The sequence below is a fragment of the Mandrillus leucophaeus genome, unplaced genomic scaffold (assembly GCF_000951045.1).
Source record: "Mandrillus leucophaeus isolate KB7577 unplaced genomic scaffold, Mleu.le_1.0 Scaffold4, whole genome shotgun sequence".
Taxonomy (NCBI): domain Eukaryota; kingdom Metazoa; phylum Chordata; class Mammalia; order Primates; family Cercopithecidae; genus Mandrillus; species Mandrillus leucophaeus.
Window position 1 is genome coordinate 4,559,796 of NW_012104253.1, and position 22,518 is coordinate 4,582,313.

Here is a 22,518-nt window from a genome sequence, read left to right on the forward strand (position 1 = left end):
ATAAAAATAAAAAATAAACAAAAAACAGTGGAGGGGGATGGCATTCACAATGTGAATGCCCTTAATGCCACTAAACTGTGTGCTTAAAAACAATGAAAATGTAGAATTTTATGTTATATATATTTTACCACAATTTTAAAAAGAGTGGATTTGGGAGGAGGTTACAATCAGGTGGGCAATGCTGTGACAAGGCGCATGGGGAATAAAAGCCAGCTGTACAGCAGGTGACAAAACACAGCAAAGCTGCCCGTGAGTAGGTGAGAAGGTGCTGAACGGGCACTCAGCAGTTAACAGTGAATTGGCTCTGGGTGGGTGGGGTGCCATGGGTGGGTTTACTATTATTATAACTTTTCTGCTTTTCCCAAAATTTTTACATGAAATGCTTATTACTATTATACTTATTTTTAAACCCAAGAACGATTGTATGTTCACTTCCGCCCTTCTATGCTGCTGATGACTAATAATGGTAATTGAAGGCCTGACCCCACCTCCCCAGAGCTCCCACCGAGCCCGTTGGTGCGTTCTGAGAGCTCTGACACTTGCTTCAGCCACTCCATGTAACTGTCCTGGAGGGAGCCTGTTTGTATTTAAGGAAACCAATGGCCCGACTCAAATGCCACCTCCCCAGGGACGCCCTCCTTTGTCTTGCCGTCAGAAGACAAGCATGCCCTTGGCACATTAGCAGGGATTCTGCTCCATCATCACTGCCAGGCTCTGGCCAGGCGCTGGGTACACTGTGGGGAGGGAAAAGGCCACGGTCCCGCCCTCCTGGAGCTTCCGGTCTCATAGCTGAATAGACATGATGAAATAGTCCCGGGGAAACACATTCATGAGTTGGGAGGAGGCTCAGAGGGGAAACATGGGTGGCTCCTTTAGGGATCCAAGAAGCCCTTTCTAGAAGAGGAGCGGGAGGAGGAGGCGCGTTCTCCAGGGGAAAAGCAGGGAGAGCGTTTCCAAGAGAGGGAACAGCACGTGCCAAGGCCCGGGGGAAGCAGGGCATGTTGAGGGGACTCAACCACGGGAGGTAGGGACAGGTGGCCCTCAGGAACAAGACATCAGACAGACCCCTTTGCCAGTCCCAAGATCACCCCCCATACCTTGCCACGATCTCCGGCTGGCGAGACAGCTCCATCACTGTGAACGCCAAGTGGTTGGCAGAGGTCTCGTGACCTGTGGGAAGGGTGGACAGTGGCTGCTCCACGTGGGGCCACAGGATGAAGGAGACAGTTTGTCTGCCTCTATGCCAGCCAGTGCTGGCAAGTAAATGGCATTTGCCCCCAGGCATCTGGGCCTAAAAGCCCCTTCCTTGAACCATCGTCTGGGTCTCACTTGGCCCGGGGAGGTGCTCACCTCCATTTTGGAGAAGAAAAAGTGGAGGTGGAGAGGAATGGGTCTCTGGTCACACAGCAGGGAGAGTGGGGAGGGACACAATTCAAAGTCGGTGAGCCCAGGGCCTCTCCTTCCCATGCTGCAGCGCGCACACAAAAGCCCCTCATGACCCTGAGGTTCTATGAGGGGTGGCGGACGTTTCGGGAGGCAGATTTTGACTTTTAGCAGGCTCTGGCCAAGGTGATAAAGTCAACCCTCCAAGTTAGCCTGAGAGGCAACAGACATGAGTTTACTCTGAAGGAGTAGGTGGCTTACCAGGTGGCAACTACTGGCCAGCCAAGGTGCTTGAGGGGCTCCGCTTGAATGCAGAAGGGCCTGTACCTTACAGCAAGTCAGAGCTGGGAAGAAGGGCCCAGCTCCTAGGGTGTGGAGATGGGCCAGTCACACTGCCAGCGGAGCCCTCAGCTGGGGAGCGGGGTGGGAGAACAGAGCAGCCCTGGCCCCAGCTCTGCATCGCTGGCTGTGACTGTAGGAGGCCACTTCCCTCCTCAGCCTCAGTTTCCTCACAGGCAAAGGGAAAGACAGACACAACCCACCCTGCCCTCGGCCAGTCCCCCATAGCATCTGGACGCAGGGCTCAGGGATAGACTGGAGGGATGAGACGGGATTAATACACCCTCTTTGGAAGGCTGGATAGAAGCCTGGAGAGTTCCTCAAGGCCCCCATTTTACAGATGAGGAGACTGAGGCTAGGTCTGTCCAGAAGCCTCATCCAGGACCTGGGTTTCCAGTTGCAGGAAGAGGACCAGCCATTGGTTCCGCAAGTCCCTTCTATCCACTGCAGGGAATGGCGCCCTGCAGCCTTGCTTTAACACTGGCCATTTCTAATCTCCTGGGGCATCTGCAAGTGCTTCTCCCACCTAAAGGGCCTTCCTCCATGCCGTTCACCTGTAGACCTCTTCGTCCATCAGTACTTGTCTCTGTCTGTCCACCTCTGCCATTAGACTAGGAACTGTCCCTCATCTTGTTCACCTCCATCTTCCCGGTGCCTAGTGTCAGCCATTTGTTTGTGTATTTCAGTCAATGTTCGTGGGAAGCTACCGCACTGGGCCCTGGGAGAACAGAGGTGAGCTAAACAACCTGACCCTTTGCTCATCAAGTCCGGTGGGGAACAGACCTCACTCAATTACCACAAATAAATGAACAGCTTAACACTATGAGGTGGGTGGTGGGGAGGAGCTCCAGGCCTGCAGCCAGCTTCTAGTTGAGGGCCTGAGGCCGCCTGCGCTTCCCTGAGGAGGAGGCATGTGAGGGCTCACTGACAGGTGAAGGGGAGTTTTCTAGGTGAAGAACCATGTTCAGGAAATATCTGATGAGCAAACGAATGAAGCTGCTTAGCATCTCTTTTTGTGCCAGTCTAATGCAGGCCTCCCCGCAAATTCTGAGTGAGGGGAAGCCTGCATTCACACAGCCAAGCTCTCTGCAGCTGAAAGGCCAGCTTCACACATCCCCACAATTGCCACCTGCACTACCAGGTCAGATGCCCCCAAGACAGCAAGAAGAAGGGGTTTCTGCTCCCTTTAGCCCAGCCCCCTAGTCCTATGGTGAGCTCTGCTCAGATAGCCCCCAAAATCCCAGAGAGTTGGGTTTGAGGGATCCATGGCCTACAGTATTTCTGCAGAGCTCCGGGCCCTTGGTCACCACTAAAGCTACAAACCAGCAATGAAGAAGGTGACGAAGTTGTCCAGCAGACCCTCATCGTCCTGGGCCCCCTCTTCAGCTGAAAGACAAGGAGAGTCTCAGTTCCCAGCAAATATTTGCTGCCTTTCCCCACAGCTCATAAAGAACTAACTGTGTTTCTCCTCCTAAGCCAAACAGAGCCAGAGGCGATGAATCACCTGGGGGACGTCCCGGCCCACCCCACCCTCCCCAGTCTGCAGAGGGGGCCCTCGCACCTTTGAGAATCTGTGTGAGGATGTCGGCAGGAACCTCCTCGCCCCTCTTCAGGGCCTCCCGGCGGCGCTGGACCCAGTCCCTGCCCACCTGGCGCAGGAAGCGAATGCTCTCCCGGACCTCCCGGAGCTGCTTCCTCTTCCCTGGCAGGAACTAAACAAGAGTTTCAGCTCCAGATGGCCAAGTGAACATGCATGTTCCCTCTCCCCTCTCCCCCACCACCCTGAAATGACTTTAGCGGCACTGGCAAGCCGGGACGTCAGTAGAATGTGAGAAATTCTAGAAAAGATGAAGCAGCCAGGGAGACTGGATCAAGATGGCAAACTGGGCCCAGGCCTCAGTCTCCCTTTCCTGCACCAAATCCTTAGCAGTGGTGGGTGGGATGGCTTAAAACATCCACGTAGCCCGTCAAGGTAAAAAGGGACCCCTGATGGGTGGAGGCAGTTCGGCTTGCATCGAAGGAAGAAATCCCAAGCAGAAGGAAGTAGAGTGCGATCAACCGCCAAAAAGACGGGGCGGTATTGGGGTCTGCAAGCTCAGAGGCCGAAGTCCCAGGGAACAGGAGGGGGCCCTGAGATGAACTCAGCTGTCACCTTTCCCCTTTTTTACTTCTTCATTCCTAGGATAAGGAGGTGATATGTGGAGCTGCAGCAGCAATCTTTTAAAAAAATCTATATATTTTAACTGATATATAATAATTATACACATGTATGGGGTGCATGTGATATTTTGATACACGAATACAATGTGCAATGGTCAAATTGGCATATTTAGGATATTCATCACTTCAAACATTTATCATTTGTGTTGGAGACATTTCAAATCTTCTCCCTATTTTTCAAATACACAATACCTTGCTGTTAGTTATAGTCACCCACTCTGCTACTGACACTAAAACTTATTCCTTCTATATAACCGTATGTTTGTACCATTAACCAACTTCTCTTCATCCCCTCACTCACCCTTCCCAGCCTCTAATAACTATCATTCTACTCTTTACCTCCATGAAATCAACTTTTTTAGCTCCCACAAATGTGGGAGGACAGGCACTATTTGTCTTTCTGGTCTTGCCTTGTTTCACTTAACATAATGATCTCCAGTTCCACCTAGGCTGCTCCAAATGTCAGGATTTCATTCTTTCTTATGGGCAAAGAAAATTCCATGTGTATATACCCCAAATTTTTTTTTTTTTTTTTTTTTGAGACAGGGTTTTACTCTTGTTGCCCAGGCTGTAGTGCAATGGTGCGATCTCAGCTCACTGCAACCTCCGCTTCCCCGGTTCAAGGGATTCTCCTGCTTCAGCCTCCTGAGTAGCATGGTGCCAACCACCATGCCTGGCTAATTTTTGTATTTTTAGTAGAGACAGGGTTTCACCATGTTGGCCAGGCTGGTCTCAAACTCCTGTCCTCAAGTGATCCCGCCTGTCTTGGCCTCCCAAAGTACTGGGATTCCAGGCACAAGCCACCATGCCTGGCCACATTTGTCTATTTTTGTTGTTGTTGCCTGTATTTTTGAAGTCTTAGCTATAAAATGTTTGCCTACACCAATGTCCCGGAGCACTTCCCCTATGTTTTCTCCTAGTGTTTTAAATTTCAGGTCTTATGTTTAAGTCTATTATTATTATTATTATTATTATTATTATTATTATTATTTGAGACGTAGTCTCGTAGTCTCGTAATCTCGCTCTGTTGCCCAGGCTGGAGTGCAGTGGCACAATCTCGGATCACTGCAACCTCCACCTCCCAGGTTCAAGCGATTCTCCCTGCCTCAGCCTCCCGAGCAGCTGGGACTACAGTGTGTGCCACCACACCCAGCTATTTTTTTGTATTTTTAGTAGAGACAGAGTTTCACCATATTAGCCAGGATGGTCTCCATCTCCTGACCTCTTGATCCGCCCATCTCGGCCTCCCAAAGTGCTGGTATTATAGGCATGAGCCACTGCGCCCGGCCAAGTCTATTCATTTTAAGGTGATTTTTGTATATGGTGAGAGATAGGGGTCTGGTTTATTATTCTTCTGCATTCAGATATGCAGTTTTCCCAGCACTGCCCTTTCCCCAGTGTATGTTCTTGGCACCTTTGTTGAAAGTCTGTTTCATGTAAATACATGAATATATTTCTGGGTTCTCTATTCTGTTATGTTGGTATATGTCTGTTGTTATTTTTTAAAGCAATACCTTGCTGTTTTGGTTATTGTAGCTTTACAGGTTATTTTGAAATCAGGTAGTGTGGTGCCTCCAGCTTTGTTCTTTTCACTCACAGTTGCTTTGGCTATTTGGGCTTTTTTGTGGTTTCATGCAAATTTTAGGATTGTTTTTTCTATTTCTCTGAAGAATGTCATTGGTATTTTGATAGAGATTGCATTGAATCCATAGATTGCTTTGGGTAGTATGGTCATTTTAAAAACAATATTAATTCTTTCAATTCATGAGCATGGGATGTTTTTTGTTTGTCTCCTTCAATTTCTTTCCTCAGTGTTTTGTAGTTTTCCTTGTATAGGTCTTTTACCTCCTTGGTTAAATTTATTCCTAGATATTTTATTTTCTACATAGCAACTGTAAATGGGATCACTTTATTGGTTTCTTCTTAGTTCATTATTGGTGTATAGAATTACTACTGATTTTTGTATGCTGATTTTTTACCCTGCAACTTTACTGAATTCATTCATCAGTTCTAAGAGTTTTTTGGTGGAGTCTTTAGGAATTTCTAAATATAAGATCATGTCTTCTGCAAAGAGGGACACTTTGACTTCTTCTTTTCCAATTTGGATGTCTTTTATTTCTTTCTCTTGCCTGACTGCTCTGGCTAGCAATTCTATTAATAGTACTACGTTGAATAAGAGTGATGAAGTAAGCATCCTTATCTTGTTCCAGTTCTTAAAGGAAAGACTTTTAGCTTTTCCCCACTAAGTATGATGTTAGCTGTGGGTGTATCATATACAGCCTTCATTATGTTGAGCCATGTTCCTTCTATTCATAATTTGTTGAGAGTTTTTAATAATGAAGGGGTGTTAAATTGTATCAAGTGCTTTTTCTGCAACTACTGAGATGATCATATGTTTTTTCCCTTCATCCTGCTAATATGATGTATAACATTTATTGACTTGCATATATTGAACCATCCTTGCATCCCTGGGATAAATCCCACTTAATCATAGTGAATTACTTTTTTGATGTGTTGTTGTGTTAGGTTTGTTTGCTAGTATTTTGTTGAAGATTTTTGCATCTGTGTTCATCAGGGACGTTGGCATGTAGTTTTCTTTTTTTTTTTTTTTATTGTTTCCTTGTCTGTTTGTGGTATCAGGGTAGTGCTGGCCTCATAGAATAAGTTAAGAAGAATTTCCTCTTCTTCAATTTTTTTGAATAGTTTGACAAAAATTGGTGTTCTTCTTTATAGGTTTGGTAGAATTCGGCAGTAAAGACATCCTGTCTCTTATACACATCTAGATGTGTATAAGAGACAGTCACCACACTGTCTTCCACAATGGTTGAACTAGTTTACAGTTCCGCCAACAGTGTAAAAGTGTTCCTATTTCTCCGCATCCTCTCCAGCACCTGTTGCTTCCTGACTTTTTAATGATCACCATTCTAACTGGTGTGAGACAATATCTCATCATGGTTTTGATTTGCATTTCTCTGATGGCCAGTGATGATGAGCATTTTTTCATGTGTCTGTTGGCTGCATAAATGTGCAAGACTTTTTATCAGTATTTCAAACTCATTACTCACCATTGGTCTGTTCAGGTTTTCTATTTCTTCCTTGTTCAATCATCTTGGCAGGGTGTATGTGTCCAGGAATTCCATTTCTTCTAAGTTTTCCAATTGTTTAGTGTAGAGTTGTTCATAAAAATCTGTAATGATCATTTGTATTTCTGTGGTGTCAGTTGTAATGTCTCCTTTTTAGTTTCTGCTTTTATTTATATGGGTCTTTTTTTTCTTGGATAGTCTATTTATTGGTTTATTGATTTTGTTTGTCTTTTCCAAAAATCAACCTTGCACTTCATTGATCCTTTGTACTTTTTTTAGTCTTTACTTCCTTTAATTCTGCTATGATATTTATTATTTATTTCCTTCTACTAATTTTGGGTTTGATTTGTTCTTACTTTTCTAATTCCTTGAGATACATCATTTGGCTGTTTATTTGAAATCTTCCTTTTTTTTTTTTTTTGATGTGTTTACTGTTATAAATATCCCTATTAGCACTGCTTTTGCTGTATATCACATAGGTTTTGGTATGTTGTGTTCCCCTTTTCATTTGTTTCAAGAATTTTTTTTGTTTCCTGCTTAATTTCTTCATTGACCCAATGGTCATCCAGGGGTATACTGTTTAATTCCCATGTATGTGTACCATTTCCAAAGTTTCTCTTGTTATTGATTTCTAGTTTTATTCCATTGTGCTGAGAAGATACTTGATATGATTTCAATTTCTTAAAATTTGTTGAAATTTCTTTTGTGGCCTAACATATGATCTATCCTGGATAATCTTTCATGTGCTGGTGAGAAGAATGTATATTCTGCAGCTATTAGATGAAAAGTTATGCAAATGTCTATTAGGTCTATATGGTCTAAAGTGTAGTTAAATCCAATGTTTCTGTGATGATTTTCTGTCTAGATGATCTGTACAATGCTGAGAGTGGAGTGTTGAAGTCCCCAGCTATTATTGTATTAGAGGCTATCTTTTCCTTTAGATCTTTGCTTTCTATCTCTGGGTGCTCTGGTATTGGGTGCAAATATATTTAGAAGTATTTTATCTTCTTGTAGAATTGATCCCTTTATCATTATATAATGACCTGGTCTCTTTTTACAGTCTTTGACTTAAAGTCTGTTTTATTTGATATAATTATAGCTACTCCTGACAGCTTTGGCTTGTGTTTGTGTGGATATCTTTTTCCATTCCTTTACTTTCAGACTGCATGTGTCTTTACAGGTGAAGTGAGTTTCTTGTAGGCAGCATATAGTTGGGTAATTTTTTTTATCCATTCAGCCAATCTATATCTTTTAAGTGGGGGAATTTAATCTGGTTACATTCAAGATTATTATTGATATGTAAGGACTTATTCTAGTCATTTGGTTAATTGTTTTCTGGTTGTTCTGTATATATTTTATGCCTGTCTTCCTCTCTTACTGTTTATCATTGCAATTTGGTAAACATTCTGTAATAGTAATATTTAACTCCTTTCTCTTTCTCATTTGCTGATCTGCTCGATCAGTGGGTTTTATACTTTCATGTGCTTTCACGATGATAGAGATTATTCTTTCATTTCCAGATGTAGAACTCCCTTAAACATTTCTTGTAGGGCCAGTCTAGTAGTGATGACTTACCTCGGTTTTTGCTTGTCTGGGAAAGACTTTATTTCTCTTTCAGTTTTGAAGTATAGCATTACTGGGTACTATAATCTTGACTGACAGTTTTAAATTTCCAGCACTTTGAATATATTATCCCATTCTCTCCTGGCCTGTGAGATTTTCACTGAGCAATCCACTGTTAGTCTGATTCCTTTATATGTGAATTCATGCTTATCTCTTGCTGTTTTTAAAATTCTCTCTGTGTCTTTGACTCTTGACAGTTTGACTATAATGTGCCTTGGAGAAGGCAGACCTTTTTGGGTTGAATCTACTTGGAGATTTTTGAGCTTCCATCATTATACAAAGCACGACTATACCTGGATCTCTATATCTCCTGTACCTGGATGTCTATATCTTTTGCAAGACTTGAGAAGTTTTCAGCTATTATTTCATTAAATAGGTTTCATATGCCTATGCCCATCTCGTCTCCTGAAATTCCCGGAACTGGAATATTTGGTCACTTACTGCTGTCCCATATGTCACAAAGACTTTCTTCAATCTTTTCTTTTCTTTTCTTTTTTTGGTCTGATTGGGTTATTTCAAAAAATACCTCTCTTCAAGTTCAGAAATTCTTTCTTCTGCTTAATCTAGTCTATTGTTGAAGCTTTCAATTATATTTTTATTCCATTCACTGAATTCCTCAGTTTTAAGATTTCTGTTTGTTTCTCTTTTATGATATCTATCTCTCTGTTGAATTTCTCATTCAGGTCATGAATTGTTTTCCTGATTTCTTTGCATTTTTATCTGTGTTCTCTTGTGTCTCACTGAGTTTAATGTCATTATTTTGAATTCTTTTTCAGACATATAATAAATTTTATTTTCTTTGGAATCTGTTGCTGGAGAATTATTGTGTTTCTTTGAAAGTGTAGCATTTCCCTGTTTTTCCCATGTTTCTTTTGCCCTTATGTGCATCTGGTGTAACAGTTACTTCTTCCAATTTTATGGATTGGCTTTCATAGGGAAATACTTTTCTATAGATGCGTCCATAGTGTTGGGTGGGTAGGGTGCTTTGGATTTTATTATGGATTGGCACAGTAGCATAGTTTCTGTTTAATTTCTTCAGCTGTAATCAGTGTCAGTGGTATCTCTGAGTTTCTCAGTGACTTAGACTGTCATTGTTAGTGGAGGCCATGCTGAGGCTTTGCTGAGGATGGAGATGCCAGGCAGGCCAGTCTTTGAGCACCACTGGTGGCAACAGTGGTTAGGATGGGCCTGTGCTCAGGCCCTTGGATGGCATATGTGGGCACCAGCAGTAGCAGGAGGGATGGGCCTATCCTCAGGTGTCCTCCAATATTGCACACAGGCACTACCTACATTAGGCAGAGCAGGCCAATCCCCAGGCCTCCAGATGGCATGCTTGAGTGCAGGCAACAGTGGGTGGTGGGCTGGGCAGGCTTGTCCTCAGGCCCCTGGATGATGCATGTAGGGGCCAGTGTCAGCAAGTGGGGCAGGCCTCTCCTCAGGCACTCTCAATGGCAGGCGCTGGTGGCAGCAGTCATGGTAGACCATTCCTCAGGCCCCTAGACAATGCACATGGGTGCTAGCAGTGGGTGGGGCATGTCTGGTCCCTGGACAGTGCGTGCAGGTGATGGTGGCTGCAGTGGATGGGGCAGATTGGTTCCCAGGCCCCATGTGGGCATAGGCAGTGGCAGGCAGGGTGCTGCACCTTTCGCAGCAGCCATCTTATGACAATGAGGTGATGTGCTGAGACAGTGAAACAGAAAGACAGAAGGATCCGGAAAATCTGACACTGTGGAGCCATCATAGTCATCCTAGATTGCCTGCTTTGGGGATCATTTCACATGAGAGAAAGATTAACTCCTAATTCACTTTAAGCCAATTTGATTTTAAGCCTTTACTTTAGGCAACGCATGCAAATCCTGATTCAGAAGTCACTTCAGACATACCAGAACTCAAAACACATTCTGAAAAAAAAAAAATCACTGAAGGAGGTTCTTCAGCAAGTGAAGACAACAGCTCTGGCGGCTGGTCACCAGAGGGGGTGCTGAGGCAGTACCTTTGCCAGAGTGTTGCGGGATGCGGTGATTCCCTCCAACATCAGTTTCACTGCCTGGGACAGAGGCTTCTGGGCACCCAGCAGCATACTGGTCTCCATCCCAAAAGCTGCCTGGGGGAGAGAGAAGGGCAAGGTCATCCCTGGGGCACAGAAGGGCAGCAGATCCAGGGCAAAGCCTGGCATCATTCTGCTAGACACCTGGACTCTGAGTTAAGGGTTTATATGCATCATATCATCAGCTGCTTACGAGAACCCATGATAATTTGATCCCCATGGAATGCTGTGAGGATGAAGTAGCTCATAGTAGCTATTCAATAAACTTAGCTTTCTTCCTTGACAAGATGCATTTCCCCTGAAATGCAACCTTCCTTAAGTGTTCATTCTATACTAGCTTCACAGTGAAGTGAATGAATAGCAAAAATGATAAAGGAATAGCAATGTGATAAGAGGAATCCAGTCACTGTCCCCACACTGCAGTTCCCTGACCTGCCGCACCCCCACATAAAGTGGGGTTTGGGGTTACTGGGGCCACTGGTGAGTCTACTGGGGTGAAGAGCCAAGTCATACCCTATAGGGAGTGCAGAGTGAAGGCAGCCTTTGGGCTGAGAGTCAGACAGACCTGAGATCAAATCTTGCTTCTGCCATTGACCAGCTCCAGGCCAGGCCCTGCACCTGTCCCTTGCTCAAGAATGAGTTAGTAGCCCCAAACTCACACTAGGTTGCTTTGAATATTCAAGGAGACAGAATGTATGCAGAATATATGAAGCACACAGGAGTTGCTGGTATGTTAGAGGACAGGAGGGAGGGGAAGAGAAAAGGAAAGGGAAGAGGGAGAGAAGAGACCCCTCTACCCCATGTGGCCCTCCTGGCCCCCATGCCCGACTGTCACCCATCACCTTGGCCAGGATGTCCATGGCGGTGTAGGTCAGCATGTCCTGCATGGACACTGGGGTCTGCCCATCTGCCTTGGCTTCTAGAATCTCCACCAGCTGCTCAGCCTTCTCGTTGAATGTTTCCATTAAGCTAACCAAGGAGCTGGAGAAACAGCACAGGCATCAACGGCCACTGGCCAGCCCAATATAGTGGACTGCCACGTGCCCTCCCTCTCCGCAGAGAGGACACTGTGCAGAGTGAAGGTGGGTGGTCCCTCCCGTCTTTCTGGCCTCCCCTAGAGACCCAGATTGCAGGTTGGAGTTGTAGTAACTGAACTAAACCCTGGGGTTTCACCATTCTCCTCCACTCAGGATGAATGCTGTTCTGTTGCTCTTGTCCTAACAGTTCCACAGGTCCTCTTTGGTCACTGTGGCCCCTCAGCCCTGATCTCAAAGGGGCATGACAGTGTAGAAACTCTGGGCCTCCTAGAGTCCATGAGAGGGCAGCCCCGGTTCCCCTCCTGCCCCTCTACTCCCATTGCCTGCTCTCCTTACCTGCCCTGCCCTGGGCACCAGCTGCAGCATTTTGTTTTCCCACTTCACTGCCTGTCCTTGAGCAATCATGGTGTCCATCTCTATGTGGAAATGAGTCCTCAGATACCATTTGCACCCCAGAGCTCCCAACCCACATGGCTCCCTCCCAGGCACAGAGCTTAGAAAGACATACAGAAGAATGCACTCCAAACTCACAAAAATGGCAACCCCAGGGGAGTTGGAAGGAGGGGCTGCCACTTTGTACATTACATGTCTCTGAAATTTTGCTAAGAGAAAATGCTGCTTTTATCATTCAAAGAAATGTTCTATTTATTTATTTGTTTGTTTGTTTGTTTGTTTTTCCTAGACGGAGTCTTGCCCTATCATGCAGGTTGGAGTGCAGTAGTGCAATCTTGGCTCACTGCAACCTCTGCCTCCTGGGTTCAAGCAATTCTCCTGTTTCAGGCTCCTGAGTAGCTGGGATTACAGGTACACGCCAGCATGGCTGGCTAATTTTTGTATCTTTAGTAGAGATGGGGTTTCACCATGTTGGCCAGGCTAGTCTCAAACTCCTGACCTCATGATCTACCCACCTTGGCCTCCCAAAGTGCTGGGATTACAGGTGTGAGCCACCGTGCCCGGCTCTAGAAATGTTAATCTTTTAATATTAATCTGAGTACAGAGTACATGTGTATTCTTTGTCCTATTCTTATTCTTGAAACATATCTGAAAATTTGAAATTATTTCCAAATAGAAAGTTTTTAAAAAGAGAAAATGGGGCCAGGGCCAGGGGCTCATGCCTAAAATCCCAACACTTTGGAAGGCGAAAGCAGAAGGATTGCTTGTGGCCAGAAGTTCCAGACCAGCCTGGACAACACAGCAAGACTCTGTCTCTACCGAAAAAAAAAAAAAAAAATAGCTGGGCGTGGTGGCACACTCCTGTAGCCCCAGCTGCTTGAAAGGCCGAGGGAGGAGGATCACTGGAGCCCAGGAGGTCTAGGTTAGAGTAAGCTATGGTCACACCACTGCACTCCAGTCTGGGTGAAAGAGCGAGACCCTGTCTCTAAAAAAGAGAAAGAGAGAGAGAGAGAATGGGAGAAGAAAAACTAAAGTAGTAACCAGCTCTTCATTGCCCATCTAGCCCATGCACACACCTGGCAGCAGGCGAGCCTGTGGTTCTCCACTCTCATCTGGTCCCTTTGCAACATAAAACACTTTGAAGCATGCTGTTGCTCTTAGGAGGGGGATGAAAATCTTCATCTGGGCTTAAGAGCTGGAGTCCACTTCTTGCTGACCTCTACCTGTAACGTTGCCTTCCTGTTCCAAGGGCCTTTTAGCTCCTCCAAATACAATGCTCCTGCCCACCTTGGGGCTGGTGCACACACATCCCCTCTCCTGGAGCACTCACCCTCCATCCCCTACAACCATCACTACCTGAATGCCTCCCTTTTCCAGATGGACACTCAAAGGCCGCTTTCTCAGGCAATAACTCTTGAGCCTCAGGTAAGTGCCATATATGCTCCCACAACACCTTTGACTTTTTCTCATAACCCTTACATGGTTGGTAAGTAAAATTTGCAAGATTATTTGTTGTTTTTTTTTTTTAAATCACATTTAAGTTGATTATCCAGATAGTATGTGGCCAGTTATTGCAGAAACACTGAATCTCTTACAGCTATTGTAGAAACAAAACTGGGCTACAGTGTTAGGTGAACAATAAAATCCTGACTCCCTTGGTGGACTCAGACCAAGGTCTTCCCGTAAAACCAAAATCTAGAAAAGTAGAAACTAGCAATTTACTCTCACAATTTTATTAAAAGTACGAAAGGATATTCTGTGTGGGTAATGGTTGGAGATGAGACTCATCAGTGGTTCCTATTTTTTCTTCATTAGTGAATTAGGATTCATCAAGGCTCAAGAATACTTTCATAAACACTTATAGGCATTTTCTAAAGTTTCTTTCATAAAGCCTTGTAAATTTGGCATTTACAATAAAACAGTCATCTCTAAGGCGACACCTTATTGTGAGATTAAAAAATAAAAATATCTGGTGATGCTGTGTAATAATGTGAATGAATTTAATACCACTGAACTGCACACCTAAAAATGGTTAAGATGGTAAACTTTATGCTATGTGTATAAAAAGTTAAAAAAATGAAAATGTCTGTGAAAGCACTTCATAAACTATAAAGCACTGTTCACGAGGTTCTATGTGCTGAGATGCTTCATCAAGACAATGATATGGTTATGTCATGATCATGTGGGCCACCATCTGCTTAGAATTGATGTCTCCCATAACCTCAAAGCTTCCTGAAGTTTGCTTGGCTGGCCTTTGTAACCCTGGCTCTCAGCACAATAAGTATTTTTTAAATAAATGTCTCTTTCCAGTCTATTCCTTCCCATTTTCACTTCTGACAACTTTCCAGTAAGACTGAGACTATTCCAATTCATTGATTCACTTACGCATTCATTCACTCTATGGGCATTCCTGGAGGGCTTGTGGGGTGCCTGGTGCTGGGCGCAGGAGTCAGGGACAGGGTGCGTCTTCTGCCTTCAGGGATCCGTGGTCTAGTGAGGGAGGTGGACATGAATGGAAGCACTGCATTGGGTGTGACAGGTGCCTTGATGGAGGCATGAACTCAGCCTCAGTAGGTGACATCTTAGCTGGGTATCAAAGGAGGAACAGGAATTCCCCAGAGGTTCACATTGAGGCAATGGGAACAGCAGAGATGCCAGAAAGAGCATAGTGGTATCCAGAAAGGCTGGGGAGAGGGGATGCAAAGGTTGGAGGGGTTTAGGGGCAGACTGAGGGTGAATGGGGTCTGATCTTCATCTCTCAGCTGATAGGAAGCCATTGATGGCTTCAGAACAGGGGAGTGGCATGGTCATATCTGTTTTAACAAGATCTCTCCAGGGTGGTGAGTGGATATATTGGAGGTGGGAAACAGGAGTAGCCAACAAGGAGGCTGTAGCAAGAGTTCCAGCAAGAATGTTTATGCAGTCCTCCACAGATTACATAGTCAAGAGTAGCTTCACAGTGGAGAAACCTGGAAGGCACCACCTCAACCACTGAGCAAACTTAACATGGCCAGCAATGGGACAGATCAGTAGCATGTGCCTCCTGATACAATGCCCCAAGGAGGACACAGCATCACTCTGTAGCATTACCACTAAAGAGGGATAGCCTGAGTCTAACAGTGCAGAGAGACAGCTGACAAATTCAAACTGAAGGACCATCTACAAAACTGTCCTGTCATCTTAAAAAATGTTAAGGTAAAGAAAGCCAAAGAAAGGCTGAGAACTGTTCTAGAATAAAGGGGGCTAAAGTGACAGGGGAATTAAATGAAACACATGAACATGGATTAGGTTTTAGACAAATAAAACAGCTACGACTGCACAAATGACAAATTTTGAATATGAACTGTGAATTAGATAACAGTATTAGATTAATATCATTAATTTTCTCATTTTGATAAACTATAGTTTGTAGTCATTGTTCTTAGGAAATACACATGGAAGTATTTAAAGGTGGAGAGTGCAATGTCTCTAACTTACTCTTAAATGGTTTTATAAAATATGTAGTATATAAAAAATATATGTATACACACACAATGATAAATACATTTACATATACACTCATAAAGAGAAGAAATTATAAAGCAAATGGTGATTTAAATAATAAACAGTAAGTGAATCTGGGTAAAAGATATACAAGAGTCCCTTACACTATTCTGGCGATTTTTCTATAAATTCAAAATTATATCAAAGTAAAAGATTACCTTCTTTACAATGTTAAAATAGAGTTACCAATGTGACTCAGAAATTCCACTAGGTAACTATCCAAGAGAAATGAAAACATACATCCATACAAACACTTGTACAAAAATGCTCATAGCAGCATTTTTCATAACAGCCAAAAAGTAGAAACAACCCAAAAGTTCATTAACTGATGAATGGATAAACAATATGTGGTATATTCATACAATGAAATATTATTTGGCAATAAAAAGGAATGAGGCATTAATATAGATGACACCACGGATGAGCCTTGGAAACATGATGCTAATGAAAGAAGCCAGGCATAAAGGACCTTGTATTGCATGATTCTATTTATATGAAATGTCTACAACGCAAAAATCCATAGACACAGAAAGTAATTAGTGGTTGCCAGCAGCAGATAGGGGAATTGGAAAGAAATGGGGAGTGACTGCTTTTTTTTTTTTTTTTTTTGAGATGGAGTTTCGCTCTGTCACCCAGGCTAGAGTGCAGTGGCACGATCTCAGCTCACTGCAACCGCCACCTCCCGGGCTCAAGTGATTCTCCTACCTTAGCCTCCCAAGTAGCTGGGATTACAGGCATGTGCCACCACACCCAGCTAATTTTTGTATCTTTAGTAAAGATGTGGTTTCTCCATGTTGGCCAGGCTGGTCATGAACTCCTGACCTCAGGTGATCCGCCCACCTTGGCCTCCCAAAGTGCTGGGATTACAGGCGTGAGCCACCACGCCCAGCTGAATGACTGCTTTTGAGGGTGATGAAAATGTTCTAAAATATACTGTGTTGATGGTTATACAATTCTATGAATAAACTAACACCATTGAATTTTACACTTTAAATGGGTGAGCTGTATGATATGTGAACTATACCTCCATAAAAGTTATTTAAAAAGTAAAATACAGTCATGTGTTACTTAACGACAAGGATACATTCTGAGAAATGTGTCGTTAGGGAATGTCTTCATTGTGTGAACAGCACAGAGTATACTTACACAATGCTAGACAGTATAGCCTACCCCACACCTAGGCCATATGGTCTAGACTATTGCTCCTAGGCTGTACACCTGTGCAACAGGTTACTGAAACACAATGGTATTTGTGTATCTGAACATAGAAGAGGCACAGTAAAAACACAGTCTAAAAGATTTTTTTTTTAAATGGTCCACCTGTATAAGGCACTTACCATGAATGGAGCTTGCAGGACTGAAGTTGCTCTGGGTGAGTCAGTGAGTGAGTGGTGAGTGTGAAGGCCTAGGACATTACTGCACACTACTGTAGACTTATAAAAGCTAGACACAGGCTACACTGAGTTTAAAAATTTTTTTCTTTCTTCAATAATAAATTAGCCTTAGCTTACTAGAACTTTTTACTTTATAAACTTCTCAATTTTTTAATATTTTTGACTCCTGTAATAACACTTAGCTTAAAACACAAACACTGTTCAATTGTACAAAAATATTATCTTCTTTGTATCCTTATTCTATATGCTTTATTATTTTTTTTTATTTTTAAAACTTTTTTGTGAAAAACTAAGACACAAACACACACATTAGCCTAGGCCTACGCAGGGTCAGGATCATCAATATCACTGCCTTCCACCTCTGCATCTTGCCTCACTGGAAAGTCTTCAGGGGCAATAACAGGCATGGAGCTGTCATCTCCTATGATAACAATGACTTCTTGTGGATGCCTCCTGAAGGACCTGCCTGACGCTGTTGTACAGTAAACTTTTAAAAAAATATATAAGTAGAAGGAACCTACTCTAAAAGAATGGTTAAAATTGTAGTAAATACATAAATCAGTAACATAGTCAATTATTATCATTATCTATATTATGTACTGTCCATAATTGCATCTGCTAGACTTTGGTATGACTGGCAGTGCAGTAGGTTTGTTTACACCAGCACCACCACAAACATGCGAGTAACGCGTTGCACTTCGACATTACCATGGCTACAACATCACTAGGCAATAGCAATTTTCAGCTCCATCATAATTTTATGGGACCACTGTCACATATGCATTCTGTCATTGACTGAAACATTATTATACAAAGCACAACTATATCACCAAAACACAAAAACTAAAATGAATAAAAGAAGAAGCCCTGACAAGGAGTGATGAGGTCTGATGGGGGGAGCTCTTGGAGAACAGGAATCCCCATGCTTCTGGCCATCATGGGCACTCAGCCCTTGATATTCCCAAACTGCATGGGAGCCTCATTCATCCCCACTGGGCCAGCCTGTCTCTCTCTCTCCCTTTTGACTGTTAACACTCTGTCTTTCCCCTTTTCCTTCTCTCCCTTCAGCTGAGTGAGGCCCCCTTGGGTGGACACTTCCCTCCCCAAGGCCCACCTACGCTTCAACAGTCCCCACTGCCTCTAGACAGGCAGGAGCCACGGAGCCTCCGGCCACACTCACCTCCGGCTGAAGGCCAGGTCTATGACTCTCCGCTGCTTGTGCCAACGCTCATAGTTGCATTCGGACACCAAGCCTTGGCCGAAGAGTCTGCAGGAGACACACACTTGATGCAGGAAGGAGGGTGGGGGGTTGGGGGTGGGGAGTGACTGCGTGATGGGCTTGGGGTCACATTTTGGGATGAGGAAATGGTTTTGGAGCCAGGTGGTGGCAATGGTTGCGCCACATTGTGAATGTACTGAATTCCACTAGACTGTACCCTCTAAGGCGGGGAAAATGGTGAATGTTATGTCAGTTTTACTGGAATTTTAAAAATAACTTAAAAAGGAACAGGATGATTGTGAGGCCAACCTCAGTGGCCTCTACATTCCCTGCCATCTGGAGGTTGGGGGAGAAGGAGGAAAGTGCTCGTGACAAGAGTGGGGCCACTGTTTACGGGGCACTCATCACATGCCTGGCAGCCAGGGCCTCAGGCTCAATTCTACACCCCACATTCTGGACCACACTGGCCCTCGCTCACAGCAGGGCTCTCCTGACCTCCCAGCCGGGCTTTCCACCACGCCTCCTTACCTCTCACCAAACACAGTCTGGAGCGCACGGTACATCTTGGAGTCCTTGTTGTACTTGGTTGACATCAGGAACTTCTAAATATCCCCAAAAAACCAACATAGTCTCATGCACCCGTGAGTAGCTGCAAAATGCTCTTCTGAGACATGCCCAGAATAATCACCACTGACTGAGTCCCAGCCGCAGTGTGCCCACTTCCCATGCATGATCCCACACAATCCTCCCTATCTTCAGGTAACATCAGCTGTGTGGGGATGGTGAAAATGCAGCACAGAGGGGCGAAGTGATTTTCCTATGGACGTACAGTCAGGGAGTGTGGGGAGGGCTTGCTCACTCCAATGTCACACTTGGAACCCCATACCATGTCACCTTCCAGAGCAGCAAAACAGGAAAATGCAAATGTTGCTCTGAAACCAGAGTGAGAAGGGAGAAGCCCTTCTGGGAGAGGAAGGGCTTCTGGGACATAGGAAGGACACTCGGCACAAATTTCATATTGCTAGCATGCACTCCACCCGGGCGGTCAATGAAGACTCCCTGGAGGAAAAGTCAACTTACCTCACCGAGAGCTGGATGGTAACAATAGTAACATTAGCCAACAGCTCTTGAGGCAGGATTGCCCAGTGGTTAACAGTATGGGCTGTGTAGTCAGCCAGCTTCAATTTGGATCTGGGCTCAGCATCCCTGCTGCATCACGTACTAACTCTGGGACCCTGGATGAGTTACTCACCTCCTCTGCCCCTCAGTTTCCTCATCTTAGATGGATATAAAAAGAGTTCCTCCTGGCAAGTTTGTTGTGAAGAGTGTCAGTTCTACATGAGAAGTGCTAAGAATGGTGCCCGGCACACAGCAGGTGCTCAATAAATGCCAGGTGCACAGCTGCACCCTGCAATTCACTCAATGCCCAGTCAACCCAAGTTGCTGAGATTACAGGCATGAGCCACCACGCCTGGCTGCAGGTGTTGTTTTTATGCTCATCTTACACACACATGGAGAAACTGAGGTTTAAAACTGACCCAAGGTTACACACATAGTAAATGGTAGACACAGGATTTGAATCCAGGCAATTTGCTGTGGAGAGAGGGGAGAAATGGCTATGATCCAGACCAAGGGAGCACAGGTCCCCTGGAACATTCAGGCAGAGGTGCATGAGTGGGAAGGGGCTGCAGGGGTTGCAGGGCCCAGAGCCCAGAGGCCTGCTCTCTGAGCTACTACTTTATCCTGTGGGTGCTGGGAAGCAGTAAGAGGATGACTCAACTATCAGTTAACCCGGGTGCTGCTAGCTTCTCTGAGATTAGCTCCTGGGAGTCTAACATCGATTGTTCAGCTGAAAGGAAGCCCCAGAAGTGGCTGACTTTGTGTCATGAACCACATTCCAGGGACCTCAAATGTACCCCAAACACTGTCATTTGTAACCCAAGTTCTGTCCCACCAAGAGGAAGACTGTGACAGTAAATGCCCACTTTACAGGCCCCTCTCAAATACCCTAGAGTCAGCTGAGGTCTAAGTGAGTCATTCTTAGATTGAACTGAAGATCCCTACCATTAAGGCAGAGTAGCCTTAGTCAGGGTCTGACCAGGTGACCCCTCACAACCAGGCACTCCCATGGCCTGCTGTTCCAGAGGCTGGGGATCCTGTGATGGTCTGGTGACATAAATTGCGGGATGTGAGGGATGCACAGGGAACCCCCAGTGCCTTGCTGCTTCCTCTGGTCACACACACGCTGATGGCACACTTCCACCCAGGAAGGAGAAACTGCTAAGGACTTGCCCTTGTGCCATAAACAATCAGAAAACCTGGGAAATGTATGAAATGTCTGCTTTCAGACACTGGACAACAGTCAGTGCAGGATTGTGAATCTCAAGAGAAGGAGGGGGAAAATGTGAGACCTATGACCTACGATTACCCAGCTTTCTACCCAGAGGCAATTCCAGGACAGCAGCACAAAGAGAAAAGACCTAAATGCAGTCCAGCAGACGTGCCAAGTTGAATAGACAGAGATCAGAGGCTAGGCAGACCAAAGGAGGCCAAAATTAGTAGGACAAAGTACCAGGGAGAAGCTATGCATAGAAAGAGCTCCTATGCAGCAATCTGCATGGGGTCCCTTGGGTCTTCGGATGTATGCAATCTATGCAAATGTAGGGTGGAACTTCAGAAGACCGGCCAAAACAACTGCTGGGGAAAGAAGAATTACTGGGTGACTACAGACTGAAGAATTCTCAGAGCTTACACGGGGCCAATAATTATTCAAGTTTCCACTACCCAGAATAGACAAACCTCAGACACAAGACCTTCAGTAGAGGCCCCAGAATGGTCACTCCTTAGCAGTGGGGCTAAACTAGCTCTCAAGTAAAAGTCTACTCTAGACCCACCCTTATAAAAGCCTTAAAGCAAGCCTGGAAAGGATCAAACTGCAAGTAGGTAACTTTATCATCTCTCAGAATGAAGTCCAACAATCTTTAAAGGAATATAACAAAATCTAGTGCCCAAAAGTGTAAAATTCACAATGTCCAGTATCCAATAAAAAATCATTAGACATGCCACAAAGCAGGATATTATGACCTATACCTAGGCCCAGATAATGGAATGATAGAACTACTAGATAAGAACTATAAAACATCTATTACTAATGTGATCATGGAACCCACATATCTAAGAAATTCAAAGGATCCCAAATAGAATTAACACAAAGAAAAGTACAGCAAATAAAGTACACCAAGGCAGATCATAATCAATTACTGATATCAGTGATAAAGAGAAAAATCTTAACAGTAGACAGAGATGAAGTGGTATAATATTATTTGAAGATATATTTATATAAGTTAAAGATGAAATTATAAACCCTTTGAAAACCACTAAGGAAGAGAGAAAAGGAACCAATAAGATAACAGTGGTTAGCTGGGCATGGTGGTAGTCCCAGCTACTCAGGAGGCTGAGGTGGGAGGATTGCTCGAGCCCAGGAGTTTGAGGCTGTGATGAGCTATGAAACCTGGGGAACAGAGTGAGATCCTGTCTCAATCAATCAATCAACAAGACAATAGTAGAGATGAAACAGAATACTAGAACATACTTAATCCAAAAGAAGGCAGGAAAGGAGGAATAGGGAACAAACAACAGGTGGGACAAACAGTAACATGGTAGATTTAAACACAGTCATATCAATAATTACAGTAAATGTAAACGACCTAAGCACTCTAATTAAAGGCAGAGATTGTCAGACTGTATAAAACAGCAAGAATCAACTATGTGCTACCTATAAGAAACCCACTTTAAATATAAAAATGCAGATAGGTTAAAAGTAATATAATAGAAAAAGATATACCATGCAACACTAAGCATAAGAAAGCTGGAATGGAGGCTGGGCACAGTGGCTCATGCCTGCAATCCCAGCACGTTGAAAGGCTGAGGTGGGCAGATCACTTGAGGTCAGGAATTCAAGACCAGACTGGCCAACATGGTGAAACTCTATCTCTACTAAAAATACAAAAATTAGCTGGGTATGGTGGCGGGCACCTATAGTCCTAGCTAGTTGGGAGGCTGAGGCAGGAGAATTGCTTGAACCTGGGAGGCGGACGTTGCAGTGAGCCAAGATCACGCCATTGCACTCCAGCCTGGGCAACAGGAGCAAAACTCCTTCTCAAAAGAATAATAATAATAATAAAGCTGGAATGGCTTAAAGTATACAAAATATACTTGGAGTAAAGAATGTTATTAA

General features: G+C 44.3%; 1 protein-coding gene across 2 annotated transcripts in view; it reads right to left on the reverse strand.

The window, feature by feature from the left end:
* LOC105547886 (cholesterol 24-hydroxylase) overlaps positions 1-22,518 on the reverse strand; it is a 41,931-nt gene that overhangs the window by 7,622 nt on the left and 11,791 nt on the right. For both annotated transcript variants that reach the window (XM_011991649.1, XM_011991650.1), the window contains exons 4-10: positions 18,810-18,883; positions 18,243-18,329; positions 11,538-11,676; positions 10,642-10,752; positions 3,284-3,434; positions 3,046-3,108; positions 1,098-1,170 (exon numbers count right to left, since the gene is read on the reverse strand). In XM_011991649.1, the coding sequence (XP_011847039.1) occupies positions 1,098-1,170; positions 3,046-3,108; positions 3,284-3,434; positions 10,642-10,752; positions 11,538-11,676; positions 18,243-18,329; positions 18,810-18,883 (698 nt within the window). The remainder of the gene's footprint in view (positions 1-1,097; positions 1,171-3,045; positions 3,109-3,283; positions 3,435-10,641; positions 10,753-11,537; positions 11,677-18,242; positions 18,330-18,809; positions 18,884-22,518) is intronic.